General features: G+C 40.5%; 1 protein-coding gene and 1 pseudogene across 2 annotated transcripts in view; both read right to left on the bottom strand.

The window, feature by feature from the left end:
• Gucy1a2 (guanylate cyclase 1 soluble subunit alpha 2) overlaps positions 1–27,488 on the bottom strand; it is a 267,897-nt gene that overhangs the window by 25,290 nt on the left and 215,119 nt on the right. For both annotated transcript variants that reach the window (XM_060372667.1, XM_060372666.1), the window contains exon 7: positions 14,663–14,817. In XM_060372667.1, coding sequence (XP_060228650.1) covers positions 14,663–14,817 — 155 coding nt within the window. The remainder of the gene's footprint in view (positions 1–14,662; positions 14,818–27,488) is intronic.
• Positions 24,083–26,400, bottom strand: LOC110550452 (DNA (cytosine-5)-methyltransferase 3A-like; annotated as a pseudogene).

Below are 27,488 nucleotides of genomic sequence, written 5' to 3'. Positions count from 1 at the left end.
TTATCTGTACTTCCTGAGACTAGCACAGATCAGAGAGCAGCAGGTAAGAGACCTCAGAAAACAGTGGCAAGGTCTGCCCAGGGCCCCTTGTGCTCCACTTCCTCTGAGCACCTCACACCTCAGCTCCCCAGCCTGCAGCATTTCCTGGGACCCTCCTCTATCTGAAGCCCCCCAGACTAACACGGATCAGGAAGAAGCAGGTTAAACCTTTCACCCTCATCTACTCACCTGTCACAGCCTGTCAGTAACACAGGGTCATATGACAGCACCAAACCCCAGCTATCATACCACAGCATGTCCTGAGGTAAGCAAACACACACACACAAAATCTTAAAATCTGAAGTTATAAAAATGATAGAAGCCTTAAAAGAAAGAAAAAAAAAAAACCTTAAAGAACTGCAGGGAAATACAACCAAATAGGTTAAGGAATTGAATAAATCCCTTAAAGAAACACAGGAAAATATGATGAAACAGATGAAGAAACTGTGTAAATCCATTAAAGAAATATAAGAAAATACAACCAAACAGGAGAGGGAAAGGATTAAAACTGTTCAGGACATATAAAATGGAAATAGAAGCAATAAAGACAACACAAACCAAGGCAATCCTGGAGATGAAAAACCGAGGGAAGAGAACAGGAACTACAGACACAAGCATCACTAACAGAATACAAGAGATGAAAGACAGAATCACAGGTATAGAAGATATGATTAAAGAAATCAATATACCAGTCAAGGAAAATTTTAAATTTAAAATGTTCCTGACAATAAACATCCAAGAAATCTGGGACAATATGAAAAGACCAAACCTAAGAACTGTAGGAATAGAAGAAGACTCCAAACTCCAAGGTCAAGAACACATTTTCAACAAAATCATAGAAGAAAACTTCTCCAACCTAAAGAAAGGAATGTCTATAAACATACATGAAGCCTACAGAACATCAAATAGATTGAACCAGAAAAGAAAAATCCTCCTGTTATATAATAAAACACTAAATGTACGGAACAAAGAACGAATATGAAAAGCTTCACGGGAAAAAGGCCAAGTCACATATAAAGGTAAACCTAACAGAATTTTCTAAATGAGGATTGATCATCTTACCCCATGTCTGCTCAATTGATTATCTTTTTTAGGTGTATAGATTTCATTATGTTTATCATATCTTATAGGTCTATATAAGTGAGTATATCCCATGTTTGTCTTTCTCCTTCTGGGATATTTCACTCAGAATGATCTTTTCTAGATCCCACCATTTGCCTGCAAATTTCATGATTTCCTCCTTTTTGATTGCTGAGTAGTATTCCATTGTATAAAAATATCACAATTTCTGTACCCATTCCACCGTTGATGGACATCTGGGTTGTTTCCAGATGGGATGTGCATTGAACGTATGACAGGAGTCTACTGAGCGCTTCTGAAAGTCTCTAACTAGCAGTGTTTTCAAAGCAAAGACTCATGACCAAACCTTTGGCAGAGTACAGGGAATCATAAGAAAGAAGGGGAGTTAGTCTGATGGGGAAAGGATAGGAGCTCCACAAGGACCAAATATATCTGGGCACAGGGTCTTTTCTGAGACTGACATTCAACCAAGGACCATGTATGGATATAACCTAGAACCTCCACTCAGATGTAGCCTGTGGTAGCTCAGTAACCAATTGGTTTCCCAAAGTGAGGGGAACAGGGACTATTTCTAACAGGAACTCGATGACTGGCTCTTTGGTCTCCCCACCCCCGAAGGGAGGAGCAGTCCTGTTAGGCCACAGAGGAGGGCTTTGCAGCCAGTCCTGAAGATACCTGATAAAACAGGATCAGATGAATGGGGAGGAGGTCCCCCCCCCATCAGTGGACTTGGAAAGGGGCACGGTGGAGATGAGGGAGGGAGGGAGGGAGGGAGGGACTGGGAGGGAATGAGGGATCGGGACACGGCTGGGATACAGAGTTAATAAAATGTAACTGATAAAAAAATAAAAAATAAAATAAAATAAAATATAAAAAAAAAATGAAAAAAAAAAAAACCTAACAGAATTACACCTGACTTCTCAACAGAAACTTTAAAATCCAGAAGGGCCTGGACATATGTCATGCAGATGCTAAGACAGCACAGATGTCACCCCAGACTACTATACCCAGCAAAACTTTCAATCAACATAAATGGATAAAACAAGATATTCTATGACAAAACCGGATGGGTCTGATGCTCTTTGGGTGGATGACACCTAAATGAACATCAGTACAAAGTCCCAATTTATTTCTAATATCAGAGATCAGACCTCTACTCTTGCCTGATGCGTCTAAAACAAAAAGGGGGAACTGTAGAGAGCTGTGTAATGCCGCGCCTGAAAGATGGAGCTGGTTTCCACCTTCCACCTTCCCGATGGTGAGTGCTCTCTGTCACAAACAACTCCACATTTGGCTAAGGCTGAGGATCTGGCTTGCTTCCATGTATGTGGACCTATCTGGATTGCCCACATGGCACGCTGGGTTTGGCTACCCAGAGGCTATTTAAGCTGTGGGCTGGCTTTCCCCAGCCAGAAAATTGTTCAAGGTTCCTGAATAAACTGCATTGAGAAAAAAAAAAAAATTAAAAAAAAAAAAAAGGAGTACCAGGCCACAAACCCATCCCTACTGAAGATACTAGAAGGAAAACACCAACCAAAACTGGCTAACTGCTAACTACACCCAGAAAAACACAGAAAACAATTCCACAGCTGCAAAACCAAAAGAAAGGGAGCATGCATACACACTTTACTACCACCAACATCAAAATAACAGGAAGTAACAACAACTGGTCATTAATATCTCTCAACATCAATGACCTCAATTCCCCAATAAAAAGACACAGGCTAACAGATTGGATGTGTAAACAGGACCCATCATTAAATTGCATAAAGGAAACACACCTCAGCAATAATGATAGACATTACCTCAGAATAAAGGGCTGGAAAAAGGTTTTCCAAGCAAACAGACACAAGAAACAAGTTTGTGTAGGTATTCTAATATTTAATAAAATAGACTTTCAACCAAAATTAATCAAAAGTGATGGGGAAGGGCACTTCATACTCATCAAAAGAAAAATCGACCAAGATGACATCTCAGTTCTGCCCCAAATGCAAGGGCACACACATATTAATAGTAGGAGACTTCAATACACCTCTCTTACCAATGACAGATTATTGAGATGGGAAGTAAATAGAGAAATAGCAATACTAACCAAATTTATGAGTCAATAAGACATAACAGATATCTACAGAACATTCCATCCAAACACAAAATTATATAACTTCTTCTCAACACCTCATGGAACCTTCTTCAAAACTGACCACATACTCTGACACAAAGCAAGCCTCAACAAATACAAGAATATTAAAGTAATACCTTGTATTCTATCAGACCACCATGAATTAAAGCTAGACTTCTACAACAAAAGAAACAATAGAATGCCTACAAACTCATGGAAACTGAACAAGTTTCTACTTAACAACCACTGGGTAAGGGAGGAAATAAAGAAATAAATTAAAGACTTTCTAGAATTTAATGAAAATGAAGGTACAATACAACCAGACTTATGGGACACAAAGAAAGCAGTGCTAAGAGTAAAGTTCATAGCACTAAGTGCCTTTATAAAGAAAGTGAGAGAGCTCATACTTCAACTTAGCAGCTTACCTGAAAGCTCTAGAAAAAGGGAATCAAACACACCAAAGAGGATTTGATAGCAGGAAATAATCAAACTCAGGGCTGAAATCAATAACAGAAACAAAGAGAACAATACAGAGAATCAGCAAAACCAAGAGCTGGTTTGTTGAGAAAAACACAAGATAAACAAACCCTTAGCCAAAATAAATAAAAGTCATTGGAAGAGTATCCAAATTAACAAAATCAGAAACAAAAAGGGGCATATGACAACAGACAGTGAGGAAATTAAAAAAAAATCATTAGATCATACTTCAAAAAATTCTACATCAAGAAATTGGAAAATCTAAATTAAGTGGGTGATTTTCTTGATTGATACCATTTACCAGAGTTAAATCAAGATCATGTTAACAATTTAGATAAACCTAAAACCCTAAGGAAATAGAAGCAGTCATCAAAAGCCTCCCAACCAAAAAAAGCCATGGGCCAGCTGGTTTTCGCACAGAATTCTACCAGACTTTCAAAGAAGAAATAATAGCAATGCTGTTCAAACTATTCCACAAAATAGAAACAGAAGGAACATTGCTAAACTCATTTTATGAGGCCACAGTCACCCTGATACCTAAACCACACAAGGACCTGCAAAGAGAGAGAGAGTGAATTTTAGACCAATTTCCCATATGAATATTGATGAAAAAATACTCAATAAAATACTTTCAAACCGAATCCAAAAACATAAAAAATGTCATCAACCATGATCACGTAGGCTTTATCCCAGGAATACCAGGATGGTTCAGTATACTAAAAGTCACCAATGTAATCCACCATATAAACAATATGAAAGAAAAAAAAAACATATGATAATCTCATTAGATCCTGACAGGCCTTTGACAAATCTAACACCCCTTCAGGTTTAAAGTCTTGGAGAGATCAAGGATACAAGCCACATACTTAAAGACAATAAAGGCAATATACAGCAAGCCAATAGCTAACATCAAGTTAAGTGGAGAGAATCTTAAAACATTCCCGCTATAATCAAGGACAAGACAAGGCTGCCCACTCACTCTGTATCTCTTCAATATAGTACTTGAAGTTATAGCTAGAGCAATAAGACAAGTAAAGGAGATCAAGGGGTTACAAATTGGAAGAGAAGAAGTCAGAGTATCACTATTCAGATGATATGATAGTTTACATAAGAGACCCCAAGATTCTACCAGAGAACTCCTACAGCTTATAAAACACTTTCAGCAAAGTGTCTAGATACAAAATTAACTCAAAAAAAGTCAGTAGCCCTTCTTTATACAAGTGACAAAAGGGTAAAGAAAGAAATTGGGGAAACAACACCTTTCACAATATCAACAAACAATATAAAATATCTTGCTGTAACTCTAACTAAGCAAGTTAAAGACCTATATGACAAGATCTTCAAGTCTTTGAGGAAAGAAACTGAAGAAGATTTTAGAAGATGGAAAGATCTCCCATGCTTGTGGATTGGTAGGATTAACATAGTAAAAATAGCCATCCTGCCAAAAGCTATTTACAGATTCAATGCAATTCATATTAAAATTCCAACACAATTCTTTACAGAGCTGGAAAGAGCAACCATTACCTTCATATGGAAAATTAAAAGACCAAGGATAGCCAAAACAATTCTGTACAATTAAAGGACTTCTGGAGGTATCAACATCCCTGATTTCAAGCTATACTACAGAGCAACAGTAATAAAAACTGTGTGATGTTGACATAGAAATGGATAGATTGACCAATAAAACCGAATTGAAGAACCAGAAATAAACCCACAATCTTATGGGCTCTTGATTTTCAACAAAGAAGCCAATACAATACAATGGAAAAAAAGAAAGAATCTTCATCAAATGGTGCTGGTCTAACTGGATGTCTACATGTAGAAAAATGCAAATAGACCCATACTTATCACTCTGCCCAAAACTCAAGTCCAAATGGATGAAGACCTTGTCATAAAATCAGAGACTATAAATCTATTAGCAGACAATGTGAGGAAAGTCTGGAATTCATTGGCATAGGAGATAACTTCCTGAACAGAACATCAATATCACAGGCTCTGAGATCAACATTTAAAAAGTGGGATCTCATGAAGCTGAGAAGTTTCTGTAAGTCAAAGGACACTGTCAATTGAACAAAATGGCAGCCTACATATTGGGAAAAGGTATTTACCAACCCCATATCAGACAGAGGGCTAATACCTAAAAGGTACAAAGAACTTAAGAAATTAAACATCAACAAATCAAATAATCCAATTAAAAATGGGGTATAGAGCTAAACTGGGGATTTACAACAGAGAAATATTGGATCCCTGAGAAACACTTGAAGAAATATTCAATGTCCTTAGCCATAAGAGAAATGCAAACCAAAACAACTCTAAGATTCTAAGATTCTAAGACTCTAAGATTCCATCTTACATCAGTCAGAGTGGCTAAGATAAAACACTCAAGTGACAACACATGCTGGAGAATGTGGAGAAAGGGGAACATTCCTCCATTGCTGCTGGGAGTGCAAACTTCTACAACCTTTCTGAAAATCAACCAGGTGCTTTCTAAGAAAATTGGGAATATTTCTATGTCAAGACCCAGCTATATCACTCCTGGGCATATACTAAAAAGATACTCAACCATACAACAAGGACATTTGCTCAACTATGTTCATTGTGGCTTTATTTGTAATAGCCAGAAACTGGAAACAACCTAGATGTCCCTCATCTGAAGAATAGATACAGAAATTGTGGTACATTCACACAATGGAATACCAGTCAGCTATTAAAAAGAAGAAAATAATGACATTTGCAGGCAAATGGATGGAACTAGAAAAGATCATCCTGAGTGAGGTAACCCAGACTCAGAAAGACACACATGGTATGCACTCGCTTATAAGCAGATATTAGACTTCTTAGTACAGGGTAACTGTCCTATAATCCACAGATCCAAAGAAGCTAAGTAACTGGGAGGACCAAAAGGAGGGTGCCTGAATGTCACCTAGAAGAGGAGAAAGAATAAACAGCAGAAGTGGCTGAAAAGAGGGAATGGGCAGGAGATAGAATGAGGAGGGAAACAAAACTGGGGATATGTGCAGAGAATGGGGTGGGAGGTGAGAGGGCTGAGAACAAGAAGGGAAAACAAGGGGGCATCTCTTTGTCAAGCTGGAGGCCTGTGACAGGGTAGGCTCCTGAGAATGTGACTCTAGCTGAGACTCCCAATTGGGTGGGTGGGTGGAGGGGATAAAGCCTGAAGAGACCACCACCTCCTAGCCAGGCAGCACTAGTGGATGGAGGGGAATGCCAATCCACCCACAAACGCTTTCATCTCAATATTAACCTGCAAACAAGAAGTACAAGGATGAAGAGGAATGTCCAAGCAATAATTGGCCCAACCTGAGACCCACCCCACGGTAGCGAGCCAGCCCCTGACGCTGTTAATGATGCTCTGCTCTGCTTGCAGACAGGAGCCTAACATGACGTTGTCTGGTAGGTTCCACCCAGCAGGAGATTGAGACAGATGCTGGGACTTCCAGTCAAGCAGGGGGCTGAGCTCCACGGGTCCTGTGGAAGTGTTGAGGGAAAGACGGAAGGACCTGGAGGGGAAAGGAACTTCACATGATGACCATCAAAGACAACTAACCCAGACCCGTGGGGGTTCACAGAAACGGAGGCTTCAACCTAGGCTCCCTGTACTCATGTGGCTGATGGGCAGCTTGTTCTTCATGTGAGTCTCCTGGCAAGTGAAGGCGGAGGCTGTTTCTAACACGGACCCGACTGCCTGCTTTTAGATCACTTCCCCCGGCAGGGCTGTCTTGCTTCAGTGGATAAGGATATGCTCAGTCTTGACTTGGTGTGCTGGGGAGGGTTGATAAGTGGGGATTGGGCTTCCCTTTTCTGGGGAAAAGGGAGAGAGGAAGGGGGAAGAGGAGAAGTAGGGAGACTGGGAGCAAAGGGGGTAGAGGGCATCTCCTATTTCAGTAAATAAGCTAAAATAAAAAAAAATTGGAGAAGTATCTTAAAAATAAATTAATTCCCTAATTTCTTTCTCAGCCCCTTTGTCTTTTGTATACAGGAGGGCTACTGATTTTTTTGAGTTAATTTTGTATCCGGCCACTTTGCTGAAGGTGTTTATCAGCTGCAGGAGTTCCCTGGTGGAGTTTTTGGGGTCACTCACGTATACTATCATATCATCTGCAAATAGTGATAATTTGACTTCTTCTTTTCCAATTTGTATCCCCTTGATCTCCTTCAACTGTCTTATTGCTCTAGCAAGGACTTCCAGCACTATGTTGAAGAGATATGGGGAGAGTGGGCAGCCTTGCCTTGTCCCTGATTTTAGTGGGATTGTTTTAAGTTTCTCTCTGTTTAGTTTGATGTTGGCTATAGGCTTGCTGTATATCGCCTTTACTATGTTTAGATATGTGCCTTGTATCCCTGCTCTCTCCAATACTTTAAACATGAATGGATGTTGGATTTTGTCAAATGCCTTTTCAGCATCTAGGGAGATTATCATGTGTTTTTTTTTTTTTTCTTTCAGTTTGTTAATATGGTGGATCACATTGATGGATTTCCGTATATTGAACCACCCCTGCATACCTGGGATGAAGCCTACTTGGTCATAATGGATAATATCTTTGATGTGTTCTTGGATTCGGTTTGCAAGTATTTTGTTAAATATTTTTGCATCAATGTTCATAGGGGAGATTGGCCTGAAATTCTCTTTCTTTGTTGAGTCTTTGTGAGGTTTAGGTACCAAGGTGACTGTGGCTTCATAGAATGAGTTTGGTGATGTTCCTTCTGTTTCTATTTTGTGGAATAGTTTGAAGAGAATTGATGTTAGCTCTTCTTTGAAGGTCTGGTAGAATTCTGTGCTGAAGCCATCTGGTCCAGGACTGTTTTTGGATGGGAGACTTTTGATGACCGCTTCTATTTCTTTGGGGGATATAGGACTATTTAGTTGATTTACCTGGTCCTGGTTCAGAAATTAGGGAAACAACACCCTTCACAATAGCCACAAATGACATAAGGTACCTCGGAGTAACCCTAACCAAGGAATCAAAGACTTGTATGAAAAAAATTTCAAGTCTCTGAAGAAAGAATTAGAAGAAGATATCAGAAGATGGAAAGATCTCCCATGCTCATGGCTTGGCAGGATTAACATAGTAAAAATGGCCATCTTACCAAAAGCAATCTACAGATTCAATGCAATTCCCATCAAATTACCAACACAATTCTTTACAGACCTGGAAAGAAAAATTCTCAACTTCATATGGAATAACAAGAAACCCAGAATTGCTAAAACAATCCTCTACAATAAAAGATCTTCTGGAGGTATCTCTATCCCTGATCTTAAGTTGTACTATACAGCAACAGTTTTAAAAGCTGCATGGTACTGGCATAGAAACAGAATGGTGGATCAATGGAACCGAACAGAGGACCCAGAAATAAACCCACACACTTATGGACACCTGATCTTTGACAAAGGCGCCAAAACCATACAATGGAAAAAAGATAGCATCTTCAACAAATGGTGCTGGTCCAACTGGATGTCTACATGTAGAAAAATGAAAATAGATCCATACTTATCACCCTGCACAAAACTGAAGTCCAAGTGGATCAAAGACCTCAACATAAAATCAGACACATTAAATCGGCTAGAAAAAAAAGTGGGGAATACCCTAGAACTCATTGGTACAGGAGAAAACTTCCTGAACAGAACATCAACAGCCCAGGCTCTAAGAGCAACAATCAATAAATGAGACCTCATGAAACTGAAAAGCTTCTGTAAAGCAAAGGACACCGTCATCAAAACAAAACGACTGCCTACAGATTGGGAAAGAAATCTTCACCAACCCTTTATCTGACAGAGGACTCATATCCAGTATATATAAAGAACTAAAGAAGCTGAAAAGCAGCAAACCAAGTAATCCACTTAAAAAATGGGGAACAGAGCTAAACAGAGAATTCTCAATAGAGCAATATCGAATGGCAGAGAAGCACTTAAAGAAATGCTCAACCTCATTAGCCATTAGGGAAATGCAAATCAAAACAACCCTGAGATTTCACCTTACACCCATGAGAATGGCCAAGATCAAAAACTCAAGTGACAACACATGCTGGAGAGGTTGTGGAGAAAGGGGAACCCTTCTCCACTGCTGGTGGGAATGTAAACTTGTACAACCACTCTGGAAACCAATCTGGCGCTTTCTCAGACAACTAGGAATAGCGCTTCCTCAATATCCAGCCATGCCCCTCAACTGAGGAATGGATACAGAAATTGTAGTATGTCTACACAATGGAATATTACTCAGCAATAAAAAAACAAGGGAATCATGAAATTTCCAGGTAAATGGCGGGAACTGGAAAAGATCATCCTGTGTGAGGTATCCCAGAAGCAGAAAGACACACAGGGTATATACTCACTCATAATTGGATATTAGACATATAATATAGGATAAACCTACTAAAATCTATATACCTAAAGAAACTAATCAAAAAGGAGGACTCAGGCTAAAATGCTCAATCCCCATTCAGAAAGGCAAAGAGGATGGATATCAGAAGAAGGAGAAAACAGGGAACAGGACAGGAACCTGCCACAGAGGGCCTCTGAAAGGCTCTACTCTGCAGGGTATCAAAGAAGATGCTGAGACTTATGGCCAACCTTTGGGCAGAGTGCATGGAATCTTGTGAAAGAAGTGGGAAATAGTAAGACCTGGAGAGGACAATAGCTCCACAAGGAGAGCAACAGAACCAAAAAATCTGGGGTCATGAGTCTTTACTGAGACTGATACTCCAACCAAGGACCATGCATGGAGATAACCTAGAAGCCCTGCACAGATATAGCCCATGGCAGTTCAGTGTCCAAGTGGGTTCCATAGTAATGGGAACACGGACTGTCTCTGACATGAACTGATTGGCCTCCTCTTTGATCACCTCCCCCTGAGGGGGTAGCAGCCTTACCAGGCCACATAGGAAGACAATGCAACCACTCCTGATGAGACCTGATAGACTAGGATCAGAAAGAAGGAAAAGAAGACCTCCCCTGTCAGTGGACTGAGGAGGGACATGCATGGAGAAGAGGGAGGGAGGGTAGGATTGGGAAGAGAGAAGGGAGAGGGTTATGGGGGGGATACAAAGTGAATAAAGTGTAATTAATAAAATTAAAATACTTTTAAAAAAGACTCTGATAACCAACAGGGTATCTAAGCAGATGCTGAGACTCATAGCAAAACTTTAGGCAGAGTACAGGGAATCTCATGGAAGAAAAGGGAGATAGAAAGGCCTGGTGGGGACAGGAGCTCCACAAGGAGACCAGAGCCAAAAAAATATGGGCACATGGTTTCTGCAGAGGCTATTGAATCAACCAAGGACCATGGGTGGAGAGGACTTAGAACCCCTGCTCAGATGTAGCCCATGGGCAGGTCAGTCTCCATGTGGGTTCCCTAGTAAGGACATGGACTTAGTGCTCAGTGGTCTGCTCTTTGATCAACTGCCCATGGAGAGGTCGCCTAACTAGGCCACAGAGACAGAGGATCCAGACAGTCCTGATGAGACCTGATAGGCTAAGGTTGATAGTAGGGGAGGAGGTCGTAACATAGGGGACAAGAGGGAGAGAGTGGGGCCGGGAGAAGATGAGGGAGGGGTAACAGCCAGGATACAACGTGCATAAATTGTAAAAAAATAATAATAATGAAAAAATTTAAAAATAAACTAAAAAGAAATACTTTAGAAGCTTCTCAGGATTTCAGATAATTAGGATGTATTGCACATTCTACATGATAGAAACTAGAAATGTTATCTTTCATGAGATTAATATTCACTTTGATTCCTGTTTTCTGAAGAAAAAAACTTTCTTTCCTTGTAAAGAAAGTTACTGTAAGGTCAGTCTCGATATTTCATTTTGAGGGTTCTCAAAAGAAGCAAAGTATGTATCTGTGGGCATTTAAGTCACCTGTGTAGTGTCAAAAGCAGATTTAGAAAGATAACACTACATTAAAACACCATATATATATTAAGCTACATAAAATAAATGTTACTGTTTGAAGAAGATGCATCTGTAGAGAGTTAATATATAAAAATTGAATTTTGCTAAACACTGCAGACTATGGTATTGCAGACATTAGGGTAGAAAAAAGCCGGAGTAAGTACAAGGCACAAACAATAAGTATGGAGATAAAACAGTGATCACCAAGGCACAAAATGTCAGTGATCTGCTAAGCATTCCATATGTGACACTGGGGTAAGATGCCTGTGTTTCCATCACTGCATTATCTCCCCACAGACAGTGCAACCCCAACTATCACTCCTCCTTTTACAGCCTTGACAATATTTTTAAAGCACGAAGTAGATTACACCTCTCCGCTACCTCCGAACTCTTAAGGTTTTTGTCGTTCTTAGGATGAAATAGAAATCCTTTAACAGGTTTACCTGCTTGTGCTGATCTAAGAAGTTTATTTTTCTATCCTCATTTTATGCCCATTCTTTCTTTTGATCTCATTCTCTAATTCACGGTCTCCTAACATCTGTGCTAGTCTGTTGCAATCGATCTCGGCATCCACTACAATGTTTAGAATATGGTAGGTCATCAACAAATATTTGTTATAAGAATAAAAAAGTTCAGAAAGGGAGAAAGAGGAATGTTTATCTTAAAGATAGCCAAAACATAAAAAAATATTTTATGTGGTATTATTAGCGATTATGGTTTGGGGACAAAGAACATATCTTTTAGGAACAATTAACAAAGCACAGTACGTCTGTCTATAAACACAGATGATCTTGAGGGGCCTGGATTGGAAGAGGACAAGAGAACAATCTCAAATGGCTAGAGTGGCTGAAGGCATTCAGTTCCTCAGACTCATTATTAAGGACTCTGATAAATGAGATGTGAAAGGAATTATGAAAACTCAGAATCAGTACCAAATGCTCAGATGACTGTGATCTGCAGAGCTTCCATTTCTGCATCACCTGAGCACAAAGTCAGCTGTGGTTATTGCACATAAGCTCTCCCTGTACAATCTATTTCTAATGTGCTACTATTATTGTAAGTGCAGTTTCTGAGAAGATAAAGATATAAAGAATTATGAGCATGTATATGAATAAAACAGTTGAATTTCAGTAAATTCCCCTTACCTTACAGTCTAGATCTTTTATTGATTTATTTATTTTTGATTGTAAAATTATTGTTTTCTGCTGGATACGTTTATAACATCAAATCTACTATGTCAAGTAATGTCAGATGCCCAGAATTATGATGAAAAAATGGAGAAATTTAAATGAAAATCACTTTTACAAATACCCCAAATTAAAAATATGTGTTAAGCAAAAAAATACAGGCAGGTGCTCTGTCATGAAAGGTCAATGTTAAATCTCTTGGACTCCTTTGATGAGTAAGAGATATATCTTCAAAACAGTAATATGAAGTTCAGCATTGTAACTGAGTATAGCTAGAGCTTTAAAAATATGTCTCCAATCCCCACTCCCTTTTGACTTGTACAATTTCAATTTCCTTTCTCATCCGTTTCTGGGAATCTGGAAGCATATGTCTTTCCTCTAAAAGGCTACATTTCTAGTATTAATATATGGTAAGATGAAAGACCTGCAGGGGCAGGAGCTCCACAAGGAGAGAAACAGAACCAAAAAATGGGGCCCAGGGCTCTTTCTGAGACTGACACACCAACCAAGGACCATGCATGGAGATAACCTAGAACCCCTGCTCAGATGTAGCCCATGGCAGTCAGTGTCCAAGTGGGTTCCTTAGTAATGGGATCATGGACTGTCTCTGACATAAACTGATTGGCCTGCTCTTTAATCACCTCCCCCTGAAGGGGAAGCAGCCTTGCCAGGCCACAGAGGAAGACAATGCAGCCACTCCTCATGAGACCTGATAGACTAGGGTCAGATGGAAGGGGAGACTGGGGAGGGGCATGCATGGAGAAGACAGAGGAAGGGTGGGTTGGGAGGGGATGAGAGAGGGAGCTACATCTGGGATACAAAGTGAGTAAACTGTAATAAAAATAAGTAAGTAAACAAATAAATAAATGAATAAGTAAATAAGAAAAAAAGGATGAAAAGACACCAAATGATGTTATCTTACTTACTGTTATAACTAATTTTCTATTTTTATTTTTTGAATGTTCTAATTTTTTTATAATCATATCAACCAAAAATGCAATTGTCATTCTTTTCTACTTAAGAGTTTTCCAAAGGATTTTTGTTATCAGAAAGATGGCACTAATAATATAAATAAATAATATAAATAGATAAATAACATAAATAAATAAATAAAAAGCTTATGTACAAATGACAAAGTCTCACATAATGTGAGAGATTTTCAAACTGGTCTTTGGTACTTATTCTGAAGTGGTCCATCCTATCAAACATTTTCCATTCATTCAATGAATGTTGGTGGAGTGTTTTATTAAATGTGTTGACAACTTAATCAAAATTCTTAGTATATAATAATAATCCAAACCTAAAGCAGTCTTTGCCTGCATGGTAGTTAATGTCTACTATGGAAGAGGACATTTATTATGCACAAAATAAGGATGGTTTTAGGAGAAACCATTTTTAACATTGTCAAAAATAACTTAGAGTTCAGATTTTATTATATTTAATTCTGGCATTCTTAATTATACTCCAAATTCAAGAATGAAAACAAATGAACTATATTTCCTTATTTGCTACACTTTTACAAACAACGAGAAACATTTTGAAAACATTTGGCTTTACAGTGTAATGCAGAATGAAGACCCTTAACATTTACACCTCTGTGTTTTAAGCAATTGTCCCCAAAAACGACAAAGACTGGAAAATGATAAACTTGCTTATTTTTCAGACAACTCAGACTTTCTCAGGGTGCAAATAAAAGTTTATGTTACAATTACTATGTCTCAGACTGAGCAGAACTACTCATAAGCTTTTGAACAGTGACAGAATCAAGAAAAGGGAGGGGGACTCAGAAATGACAGAGTATAATATCAAGTCAATGCAAATGGCACAAGAGAGGAAGCAGAGATCGCTTACTGGTAAGTGGTTGGGCTGACATTGATGCGCCGAGGATGACTTCCCGATTCAAATTTGCTTGCCAGAGTGACATTATTTCCAAACAGACAATACCGTGGCATTCTCACACCAACCACGCCAGCCAGCACGGAGCCCGAGTGAATGCCTATCCGCATCTGAAAAAGGAAAAAAAAATGGAGAATAAACAATTATTTTTATTCAAAATATAATTTTCTTAAGTTTTCTTTTTGAAAATTTTATGTACACGGCTGTTTTGCCTGCATATATCATGTGGACCACATGTCTGCCTTTTACTCTCAGATGCCAGAAGGGAGGGCCAGATCCTTTGGAGCTGGAGTTAAGGGCAGTAGTTAGTGAGAGAGCTTGGAATCAAACCAGTCCTCTGCAGGAATGGTAGTCTTATGTGCTGAGCCATCTCTCTAAGCCTGGCATAAAATAATCTCAAAAGCTGAAACTGAGTCTAGGTCATCGTTTTGAATATAATATCTGGTTTGTTTCAGTGTTTAATGAACATGAGTATTTTAGAATAAATAAAATCACAGATTAATTATAAAAACAAGATATATAGTCTTTTAAAAAAGATTTATTTTACTTTTAACTATGTGTGTATGCGTGTTTGTGTGTGTCTATGTAGAGGAGTGCATTAACATGAATGTAGGTACCCAGAAAACCCAGAAAGTATGCTGAATGACTGGAGTTGGAGTTAGTTTGTACTGTCTGATAGGAGTCAAGGGAATTGAACTCTGGTCCTGTGTTTCCAGAGCAATATTCTCTTAACTGCTGAGCCATCTCTGTAGGTCAGGATTTACAGTTAAGTTGTTGCATAAATATGTTTGTTTCAGGGTGAGCCCTATTCCGTTTGTATATAATATCTAAAAGTGAAAAAATATATAATGTTCATCCTCCATCAAGTTATTTCCACACAAAGGCCTACTGTTCCACCTTATGGCATTAACTATACTTGTAAATTAAATATTTATGTCTACTTGCTTTAAATATTGAATTTTACCATAATAACCAGGCTTACACCTATTTTCTCTACCACTGAATACTCAGGAACATACAGAATAAGCAAAGGAGACTCAATAAGTAAGTCATGAATATAGAATAAATTGCCTGAGTCTTAAATATGGCATCACCAATAAATAATCTAATCCTTGACTGAGCCAAAGATTTGATTGAATGAGGAGTACATTAGCCACTGTATCTGATAAAGATTAATGTTTCTCAAGACTTGAATAAGCTTTCAAGATAAAATTGCTACACAGTGAAATATGAGAGCAATAAAATTTTATCAATATGGTATAGAACCAAATAAATGAAGCTAGGAGACAAAATAAAAGAGAACGATGGAGGCAGAAGAAGAAAGCGAGAAAAGAATGTCATTACGGAGCTGAAAACGTCTGCATGCATTAACAGACCGGAACAAATCTGCCCCAGGTGTAGCTCCCATAAAGCCACATACGTTTTTAAAAAGTTAAAACAAAGATCACCATTACCACCATCACTACACCGACAAAGCCTAACAACAACCCCAGCCAACCCGGAAAACAAACAAAACTCCTGGCTTAACGGTATTTGAAAATCCAATATGATAGGGCATATCAAGATACTATAGAAGAAAAATAAAAGAGTTAAGAATATTTGTCCCACCAGATATGAAGTTTCATATATGTCTAGCTGTTGAGTAGGTGGGTGTCGTTCAAGAAAGAAACAGATAAATGGAATAAACCAGCCAGGAAGGGGCCCAGGCCTGTACATGTTCCAGAAAGACATAGAGGAAAAGACTGTTTCTGGTGGAATGATTTGGATTAATTTTGTCTCAAAGTAAGAGAGAACTAACTTAACTCCTGAAAATTTTCCTCGAACTTCGACACACATCATAGTGGCCTCCCAAATAAATAATTAATAAATTAATAAATAAATAAAATGTAAGAAAAATTCTCTTTAAATTTTTTATTAATTACTTATTTATTCACATTACACTCTGATTGTAGCCCTTTCCTCCACAACTCCCATTCCCATTTTTCCTCCTTCTTCCCCTTATCCCCCTTCCCCTAGTCCTCAGAAAAGGGGAGTCATTCCCTCATCAACTCATACCAGCACATCAAGTCTCATCAGTACTTAGTACATATTCTTCCCCTCTGGCCTGCATGCAGCCCTGCTGGGGAGTGGTGACCTAACAGGTAACAGAGTCGGGGACAACCCCATCAGCTACGTATGGAAGGGGCCTAGGTCGAGTTTCATTTGTCCGTCTACATCACTTCCCAAGTGAGTGGTCTGAATTATGGAGGTAGCTCTTCCACTAGCAACCAATTCCTTGTTTGAGCTTCTCTTCGGTGTTTTAGCCCAATTAGGAGCATCCTTGTGGTTCAACTCAGGATACAGGAAGATAGCATCAATAGTTGAAAGTACTGTCCAGCTTTACAAAGAATCTCCACACTTACCATTTAGGAGAAATTCTGTTTGTTTTGTAGGTCCAAACTGACACTCGGTACCATTTTCCTTCTTTCCTTTCCAGAGGATATATTTGCCATTTTTATGCCTCAAGACCCTGATAATGTATTTGTTCAGACTTAATATGTTTAAAAAGGCCAATAGTTTGCCTTTACAACAGAAGGGTATTTTCACTGGCTGTAGAGTTCTAGGTTGAGGGCTGGCGCTGCAGCTCAGTGGTGACTACGTAGCATACACGGGCCAGACTTCCATCTCTAACATTGAGCAAAATAGTAAGGGAGGAAGAAGAGAAAGAAGGAAGGAAAAAAGGAAAGAAAGGAGGGAGGGGAAGGAAGAATTTTAGGTTAAAATTCCTCCCCTTTTCTGCAGGTTAAGGGTGCTTCTCCCTAGATCCTCTCTTGCATTATTTCTTCAATTTCTTTTTACCACATTTAACATTTTTTGGAGGGGGGGGGGGATACTTGCACGTAGCCACCAGAGGACAACTTGCTGGAACCAGTTCACTTACTCTACTGTGTGAGTCCAGGGATCAAACGCTGACCCTCAGGGCTGGCGGCAAACACCTTGACCAGCTGAGCAGTCTTCGCCGGCTTCTTAGACTGTTTCTCAAAGCAAAGTAGCTATTGTCCTTAATCGTTCAGAACATGAAAATTACCATGTTTTCTTCTAGCAGCTTTCAGGTATTTTTCCTTAGATGACTTTAAATAATTCAGTGATGATTTGCTTTCGCGTGATCGTATTGGTTGATTTTATGCTTTGGGTTTACTGCGCCCTATAATATACCAGTCAGTATATAAGTTCCACAAAATTTAAAAGTTTTTCAAAAATAACATCTTTTGCATTTTTTGAGGTTCTCACATATATCTTTAGATGCCTGAAGTTTTTTCAAAGATCTCTGATGACCTGCTCATTTATGAAGACGTTCTCTTGTTTATTTTGGATTTCTAACTGTTATGTCTCCAAATTTGATTTTCTTTCCTTTTGCAAAGTCTAATCATTCCTAAATCTGATGTGCTTTTAATGAAAAATACTTTAATATTTTTCTCTAAAAGTTAAGTTTGGGATATTTGTTTTTAGATGACAACTTGAAACCTAAACACAAATGGACTTTAAATAACTTTGACTGCTCTAGTCTGCAAGCATTCACTTTGGTTCTATATCTGTCACTTTTGATGGATAGATTGTTCTCATCGTGAGTCATCATTCAGCTTTCTCCATGCCTAGATGCATTTTATTAGGTGGCAGACATTATGAAGTGAACTTGTTGTGTGCTGGATTCTCACAAATATTCTTGAACTTTGTTCTGGAATCCAAATAAGTGGCTTAGATGCTGCTCCTTTGTAGTCTTGCCTTTAGGAGTTGTAGAAATGCATGTGATAGTGTTTGATGAAGGCCTACTTATTCCCTGTGATTACAGCAATAACATTCTAAGGCTCTCCCCTACACATGGGATTTATGCCCTTTTGAAGGCTACCTGGCATTGACAGTGGATGAAGTCCTGAATAAATGTGTTTTGTTGATATCAGCACAGACATATTAAGGACCCCAATGCCTCAGACCCATTGGCATGGCAAAGCCTTTTCTAGTTCAGGCTCAGAGAAATGTCAAAACTTCGCCTTGTCTCTGTGAGAATGTTGGTAGAGTATGCAAAAAGCATCGTGTGTGTGTGTGTGTGTGTGTGTGTGTGTGTAAAACCATAATACTTTTAGAGGAGTCTATGAATTTGAGGGGAAGTAAGGAGACATGGGAGGGGGAAAGAAGGAGTAGAAATAATATAAAAGAGTACTTAGGTATAGAATTCTTTAACAATTTAAATTAAAAAATCAGGTACCATTTCCCCATCCTTCTGGTTCTTCTCTCCATCCCCTCAGAGTTAAGTTTGTTTCTTCACATGTACTAGTTAGTATTTTTTCTAATACTGGTGGAAGACACTATGGAGATCTCTGATGGTCTTTGTGCAATTCTTGACTCCAGTATTTTCAACATCTCATCCAGCATGCTGGGTCTCCCCAAATGCTCAGTTACATGATTTTAATATTAACAATATGTTCCTGGTTTTATCCCTATCTGGAACAGAGCCTGAGCATCACTTGCATCAGGAAGCTAGGAAAAGCACAATTCCCATCTCCTTTGTTCTCGAGTCCTAAAGCCTTATCACTTTCCAGTGTTTAATATCCACTGTTATGAAAATAGTTCTCTATTCCATGCCCAAGGTTTTTATTTTATAAGACTGCCTCTGAACTCCACATTAGCTGGATTCAGAAATAAGCTTATTATTAAGAAAGCAAACTATAAAATATAAGCCTACTTCTAATGAGAGGTGTTCTATGTGTATTAAAAGGGGGAATTATGAGTGGCATATTTCCCTCCAGACAAAATAAATGTAGAACATACTTTTTAATAAATGTAGAACATACTTTTTAATAAATGTAGAACATACTTTTTAATAAATGTAGAACATACTTTTTAATAAATGTAGAACATACTTTTTAAACTTAGCAATATATTCCCCCTTCCTCCTTCTGCTCCTTCCCTTTCTTACCCTCTTTCCTCTCTCTTGATTATTTTCTAAAAGGCTATTTTTACTGTTACCTTGCCTAATGCACAGTTATTCAAGTGACACCTAGTCCTTATAGACTGAGATAAGTCTGGGCCAACCATCACACTGTGGTTGTTTCCATGGAGAAGGGAAGGAGTGAATCTAGTATTAACATATTTCATAGCTTCATTGCATAATATCTGTTGGGAAAACCACTTCACCTGCCACAAATTCAGCAAAGACTATGTAGTTATACCTTGACTTCCTTTCTAAAGAACTGCTGACAGGCGGTGGTGGCATATGCCTTTAAGCCTCCCATGTGGGAGTTAGAGATAGCCTGGTCTGTCGAGCAAGTTCCAGGACAGCCAGGACTACACAGAAAAACCCTGTCCCAAAAAGTCAAGAGAGAAGAAAAAGAGAAAGAAAGAAAGAAAGAAAGAAAGAAAGAAAAAACTTTTTAAACTGCTGTTTAAAAGTTTTTCAGAAAATAAATTATTTTCACCCAAGAATGATGATGACAAAACAAGAGGAAAGAATTGCCATTTATAAACAAAGCCTTAGAAGGCTAAAGCACTAGAGTGTGTCCAGCAGTATAACTAACTGCCACCCCACTACACCACACAGACACACATACACAGAGAGAAAGAGCAAAAGTGAGAGAGAGGGACCACATACCATACACTTCACAGACCTGTCTTTGCCTTATAACAGAAAATGATTCATAGAATTATTTAGTCTGGGAAATTTTGGAAGTTCTGTGATGACAGCACTAAGAACTTGGAAGGGGATCATTCACACTCTACTTTCCTTTGCTTGTCTTTTGAGGACTTGTGCTGAGGCCTCCCGGGAATTGTGTCCTACATATGGAAGGCACTGATGACCTCACTGAAGATGTGCCAAGAACATCTACCAGGAAAGCAAAGTGAAAGGATTCATTAAAATATCAATGTGGTGTTGGATCCATTTTGGCAGATTTTAACCGTGTATGAATGGGCTAAGCAAGTGATAACATTCACATCTGGTCAGTCAACATAGCTAGGCAAAGAAGATTCCTTTTATTAAAACCTATCAACAGGGGCATTTGTCCCACACTGGAAATTTGGCAATATCTGGGCTGGGAGATGCTACTATAGGATTACCTGATAGTGCTAGAAGCTCCAAGGAAAGCCTCCTGCTCCTTTGAAGAGTCATCTAGAACACCAAGAGTACGAAAACCTGGTCCTGCAAACACCCCCAAAACAGCAGAAACAAATCTAGGGATAGTTTAACCAAACCAAAGCTTTGATAAAACATGGTAGATTTCTATTTTAAGAAAAAGTTTCTTCTTAGCACTGCTTTCATTGTGTCCCATAGGTTTGGGTATGTTGTGCCTTCATTTTTATTGAATTCTAGAAAGTCTTTAATTTCATCTTTTATTTCAATCTATTGTTTCTGTTGTTGCTGAAGTATAACTTTAACCCATGGTGGTCTGATAGAACACAAGGTGTTATTTCAATTTTCTTGCATTTTTTGAGGCTTGCTCTGTGTTTGAGTATGTGGCCAGTTTTGGAAAAGGTTCTATGAGGTGCTGAGAAGATGAAATAAGCTCTGGAGTCCCTGTAGAAATGTTGGGGAGAAGATGAAAGGACCTGGAGGAAACATGAACCTCACAAGAAGACCAACAGAGATAACTAAACCAGTCCCATGGGGTCTTACAGAGACTGAGACATCAGCTAAGGAGCATGCATGGTCTGGACCTAGGCTCTCTGAACATATGTGGCCCATGGGCAGCTTGATCTTCATATGTGGTGCTTGGCGAGCGGAGAGGGGGAACTGTTTCTAACATGGACTCTATTGCCTGCTTTTGGACCACTTCCCCATGGCAGTGCTGCCTGGCCTGGCCTCAGGGATGAGGATGTGCTCAGTCCTGATGTGACTTGATGTGCTGGGGAGGGCTGATACAGGGGGGAGGGGGGCTCCCCTCTTCTGGAAGGAAAGGAGAGGGGAAGGGGGAACTAGGAGGAGAGGAGGGAGGAGGTAAATAAAGTGAAAAAAGTGACCCCCCCAGAAAGGAAAAAAGAAAAGAAAAATTTTATAAAAATAATGTCTGTCTTCAAGGTTTATTTAAAAAGAGGATGGACATCAGAAGAAGAAGAAAACAGGAAACAACCTAGGAACCTACCACAGAGGGCCTCTGAAAGCCTCTGCCCTTCAGACTATCAAAGCAGATGCTGAGCCGGATGGGCAACTGTTGGGCAGGTGAACGGAATTTTAGGTAAGAACTGGGAAATAGTAAGAGCTGGAGAGGACAGGGTCTCCACAAGGACAGCAACAGAACAAGAAAATTTAAACACAGGGAACTTCCCAGAGACTCATATTCCAACCAAGGACTATTCATGGAGATAACCCAGAACCCCTGCACAGACGTAGCCCAGGGCAGTTCAGAGTCCAATTGGGTTACATAGTAATGTGAAGAGGGACTGCCTCTGACATAATCTGATTGGCCTGCTCTTTGATCACCTCCCTCTGGGGGGGGAGCAGCCTTACCAGGCCATAGTAGAGGACAATGCAGCCACTTTTGATGTGAACTGACAGACTAAGATCAGAAAGGAGAGGAGAACCTCCCCTGTTAGTGGACTTGGGGAGTGGCATGCAAGCAAAGGGAGGAGGGAGGGTGGGATTGGGAGGGGAGGAGGGAGGGGCTTATGGGGGGATACAGAATGAATAAAGTGTAATTGATGAAAAATTTTTAAAAAAAGGGAAAAAAATTTAAAAAAAACTACATTAACTTCAAGATTTACAGCTGAGGTCAGGAAAGCAACTACCCTGTAAAAGGATTATTAATATGGATATAAACGCATGAAATTATTATGGCAGTGCTTTATCTTTAGACAGCTAGTTACCCAGATAGTGACACATGAGAATATGAGTTATTTAATTAGCCGTGACACAATCCTGAGAAATTTTTAATCCATCTTAAACCTCCAGATAGTCAGACTTTTTCCCAGCCCCAAATCCTCATGATGCTTGGATTTTTTATCCTTTCCTGTCTCCAGTTCTCTTCTCCTGATGCTTCCTGGGCCTCTCCTTGTGGCTCAGTCTTCCAATTCTCTCTTTCTCCTCCCCCTACTGCAAGCAGATGTCCTACCTATTCTCTCTATTACTTAGTATTGGCTCGTCGGTGTTTTATTGGCAAGACAGGGAATGAATGAGGAGCAATTTTTCTTTCTTTTTTTACATTTTGTATGTTTTTTATTTGTTCCAGGTAGGTTAATGGCAGTTCAATTTCCCTCACTCTAGATTATTTCTGATCCCACAAGAAGCCTTCAATGTGATTGGCAAATTCAGAAACAGGGACAAAGTTTTTTCCTGCCATTTTACCGAGGCAGTCATTTTAGATTAAATTTAAAGGTTATTGCACTTGAGGCGGGATAAATTCCATGCTCAGCTTCCCCAGATTCTGACCACCTCAGCTGAGCCCCTGTATTGCAGGGAGGAGCTGGGCATGGGTTGGGGGAATATGGTTCCTCTTTTTGTCTGTTAAAAACCAGGAGGGAAAATGATACCCTGTCCCTCCCATTGTGAGCCCTCAAACTACCCCCTCACCCGGGCTGAAATCCTCTGCACAGAAGGCTAGGTAGAAGCTGATGTTTTCACACATCTCACTGTTCTAAAAGCACCACCATGAAGTCAGGTTGTTTAGTAGTTAACTATACATTTATGCTGTAAGCAAGAGGTAAAAACGGCTTCTAGACGCTGGTTTTCTTCAGGTGAGTGCCTGTGTGGCAGACCCTGAGATGCTACAGAAATGTGTCTGGGGTGATGTTCTCGGGGCCCTGCTGCCAGTCGGGGTCTACATGACCAGGAATGGTACTGAGGAGACTGCTCAGGGTCTGGGAGAGGGGTCTGCTTCTGAGCGTCTCTGTTCTATTCCTGTGTGTGCTCCTATCTGATCAGGCTAGAGACAACCAAATGGATATATAGAAAAGAAAACAATACAAAAACTTTTGTAGAACTTTCCCTCTTTCCCTTTCCTCTCCAAGCCATCTCTACTTTTTGTTGTTACTGACTTTGCTGCAATAACTCTCTTGTTTCAGTCACAGCAAGAAACAAAACCCCAAACAAACAGAAAACCCCTCTGAAAAGAGCAGAAAACAAAAGCTTCATCTCCTAGAACAGGAGGGTAAGAAGGGAAGGGGGCCTATTTTTCTGTTCAAATAGGACTGAAGATTAACATTGATGGAGTCCGAACTTCTGCAAGGCCAAGCCCTCCAGCATTTCCTCCTCTGTGGTTTGTTTTAAATTCCTTTTTCTCTTCTGGGTGCTGACACTTTTCTCTGTTCTCTCATTCTTGGTGTTTTATTGTGTTTCGTTTTTTGTTTGTTTAATTTTGTTTTCATCACTACTTCAGTTTGCCCCCATGTATCTTATACACAACCCAAATATTACTTCAGTGGACTGAAGAGGTGGCAGATGACTGGCCCACTCCATGATTGGCCCAGCAGTTTCTGCCTTGCCAAGTGGCTCATGTTGGAGACATCTGTGTAGTGGACAGAGAAGCCAAACACCCTTTCCCTCCCAGTGCACCAGAGGGTGTCCTCCTTCTCATTCACGAAGAGGGAGAAATGCTGGTCTTTGCCCTGCTTTACGGAGTTTGACCTGGTGGTAATGGTCCTCACTTAGCTGAACTTGGCTATTCTGCTGTGTTCCAGACTCCTGAAGCTCCAGTTTATCATTCATAGTGGACGCCAATGTTTACACTAGGAAGGTTACCCCAGAAGTAACAGGCCTTGTGTGCAGCAGACGCTTTTTGGCATCAATCATCGTTGGGTTAGACTCAAGAAATCGTGAAATGTCCCTCTTGTCACTAATGCCCATGGCCACATTCCCAATGAGCCAGAAGAAGGGGGGTCACCTCCCTCCTTGGGCAGCAGTACATCACGCAGGAGGTGGTCTACCTCAAAGAAGAGGAGGCCTGTACCCTCGTAAAGTCCCTTGTGGGCAGGGTTGACAACGAGGACTGCCCCCAACCACCAGATAGAATGGGCCCCACTCCTGGATAAGCTTCTGTGTGTCACTGTGGATGTCCCTGACGCAGCACCATGCCCATGATGACGGAGGCCTTACCCACCTCGGAGGTGATGTCGCTGTCCACCTGGATGCCCAGGGCTTTCCGCACCAGGAGCCCTGTAGCAATTCCATCAGTGAGAAACAGCGCCTGGATGGGCTTCCTGGTCTCAGCTGGAACAGGTGGGTAAAACTTCCTGGTTGTGGATGTTGGTAAGGAGCATCTGGAGTCGAGAAGACCAGCCTTCTCATCTCTGCCGCAGCCCATGGGTGACCTTGTGCCTTGCTGTTCCAGGGCTCTTCCTTAATGGCTGCTTGGGCAGCTCCTGGCGGTCGTAGACATTTTGGTTTATGATATGTAAACATGTTTTTGCTATAATTCCAATTTGGAGATTTTAGTTTGTCCACACCTGTTAAGTATCTCATGTGGAGTGTGGTCTCTGCCAGCTGGAATTGGTTGAATTCTGAAGACTTTGAGGGGTATAAATAGGGATACCCCAAAGGAAGAATATATGGCTGCTTGGAGGAGGGCTCCTTGCTGCTAGTTTGTCCTCTTTCTGCGTTTGCTATTTGCTGATTTGCTAGTTACCTGAACTTCTGAATTTCCTGATGACAAATATTGGTATTGCCCTCCGAATCCTATGGCCCTTCCCAGCAGGAGCAGCAAAGAGAACTCTGCCCCTATCCGCACTAATCTTTCTCTCCTACCCAGTGTTGGGGGGTTGGAGGGGAGATAGAAGCGTTTAAGAACCCTAAATAAAGTAGCTGTGTTAAAAAGTCTAAGCCTGCACCCGACCCCAGCAAACAATCCACACACTCGAGTCAACAGCACAGGGAGCGGTTGTCCCACACACAAGCCCTTCACGGCCCCACGGCAGACGGTGCAACAGGACGAGTACCCGTCATCATCACGCTGCTATGCACAGTGCCCGCAGCGGTTCTCACAGTTCTGGCCCATCCCACCAATGAAGACCGAATGCTCTAGGCGGACGCTGAGGCTTCCACGTCAGATACAAATGTCCTCCATGTTCCGGCCTTTCTGCCTCACCTCATACACTAGCTGCTCTCTTGTGTGCTCATCAGTGATCTCTTTGGGCTTCTCTGTTTTGCTTTTCTGGGTTTCTTGGATGGAGGGGGTGGGGCAATAAGCAGCTGCCTCAGGCTCAACCCACAGGTCTGTATAAACTTCCTTGTATGGATTCTTCTCTTCTTCTTGTGACTCTAGGCCCTTAGGACCAGAGGACTGGACCCTTCCACCTTCCGACGGCCCATTTAACCATCTGCTTGTTCTGTACCTCCACAGCCTTGCCAGTGTCACTTTCGTCACTGTCATGGCGAGCTGGAAAGAGTTCCCTGCATGGCTGCTGGCCGCCTGGAGGACCTCATAGATAGCTTTGTGGTATATATTGTAGGTAGCCTGTGGGATCGCACTGCAGAAGGAGATCAGTGGCACGAGTTTCTAGGCACAGACCACTGAGAACTTGCCATCTCTGAACCACATGACCCAGCGAGTGCCTTCTGCTGCTCAGCTCTGGCCTGTCACCTACCAAGACACAATTCATCCTGGCCACCAGAAGAAGCCTCAAAGTTTCCCCACAGGACGCCACAGCCCAGCGGGAGAGCTGGCCTCCTCCACCTTCTGAGGCTCTCCAGGGGCCTGGTTTTCTTTCACAACATTCATTACTGCAATTACCTTGGCTTTGGCTCAGAGGAGCAATGTTTATACAAACTAGAAACACGAGATTCTTAGAATAAATACAACTGAGCCATGTCTGAATTGAAATGAGATATTGGAACAGAGAAATCGGCATTTGAATATTACATTTGAATATTACAAGCTAAACTATTCACAGTGCACAATAACATTATGCCAACACTACCCAGCATTCTTTGTCAAGCCGTCAGTGTTTTCAGTGATTCACAAAATGTTATTATTTAGAAACAACTACATTTGGGGAAAACATTCCTACTTTTTTCTAGTGGAAGGTTTATACAGTTCTGCCAGGCCTCTCTTGAACTTAGTAAGAAAGGAATGCTAAAGTTGAGAGGGCAGGAGAAGTTCATTAGTCTAGTCTCCTTGTTTAAAAAGCTCAGAATAGATAAAGAAAGGGGCAAATAGTGTTGGGAAGACCTCTGGACTCAGGTCATCTGGTTTTGGCTCTAGTACACTATTAAGAGTTTACAAGTTGAAACGATAGGCCTGGCTGAGATTTCCCAGGAAGTCCCAGGAAGTCTAAAACACTTATCAGATTAAGTTAAACAACAACAACAAAAACTCAAAATTGCTCATTTGCCTCATCTATTCACAGAAAAGCACTAACACTTTCCCATTTGAAGATTAGGGGAAAATCAATAATTTAGATCCCACCTTATGAGCCTCCCACTGCCTCTCTGGTCACGGTTTTCCTGATTTGTTTCTTTACCACATCCCCACGGAAGATGCCCAGGGCAATCCAGCCTTAATCACAAACGTTGTGCTGACTGTTCAAGCCACAAAAGAAAAAAAAAGGAAGAGCTTATTTGTTGTTCTGGAGTTTTAGTTCACAGGAAAAAATAATGATTAAAAAAATACAGGTGTGCTGGGCACATGCCTGCACTCTTGGCGTCCAGAAACAAAAGGCCCCAAGCTGGAGGCTAGCCTGGGCTGTACAATAAAACTCTGTCTTGAAAAGGTAAAACAATGCTACTTGAAATTAGAAAATGTGCTAAAACATAAAGCATTAAAAAGAAAAAGACAGAGACACAAGAGTTTCTGTTAACCCAGTCTAGGGAAGAAGAACCTGC

The sequence above is a fragment of the Meriones unguiculatus genome, chromosome 19 (assembly GCF_030254825.1).
Source record: "Meriones unguiculatus strain TT.TT164.6M chromosome 19, Bangor_MerUng_6.1, whole genome shotgun sequence".
In the NCBI taxonomy this organism is placed as follows: domain Eukaryota; kingdom Metazoa; phylum Chordata; class Mammalia; order Rodentia; family Muridae; genus Meriones; species Meriones unguiculatus.
Note: the sequence above shows the minus strand (reverse complement) of the source record. Positions and strands in the feature narration are given on the sequence as shown.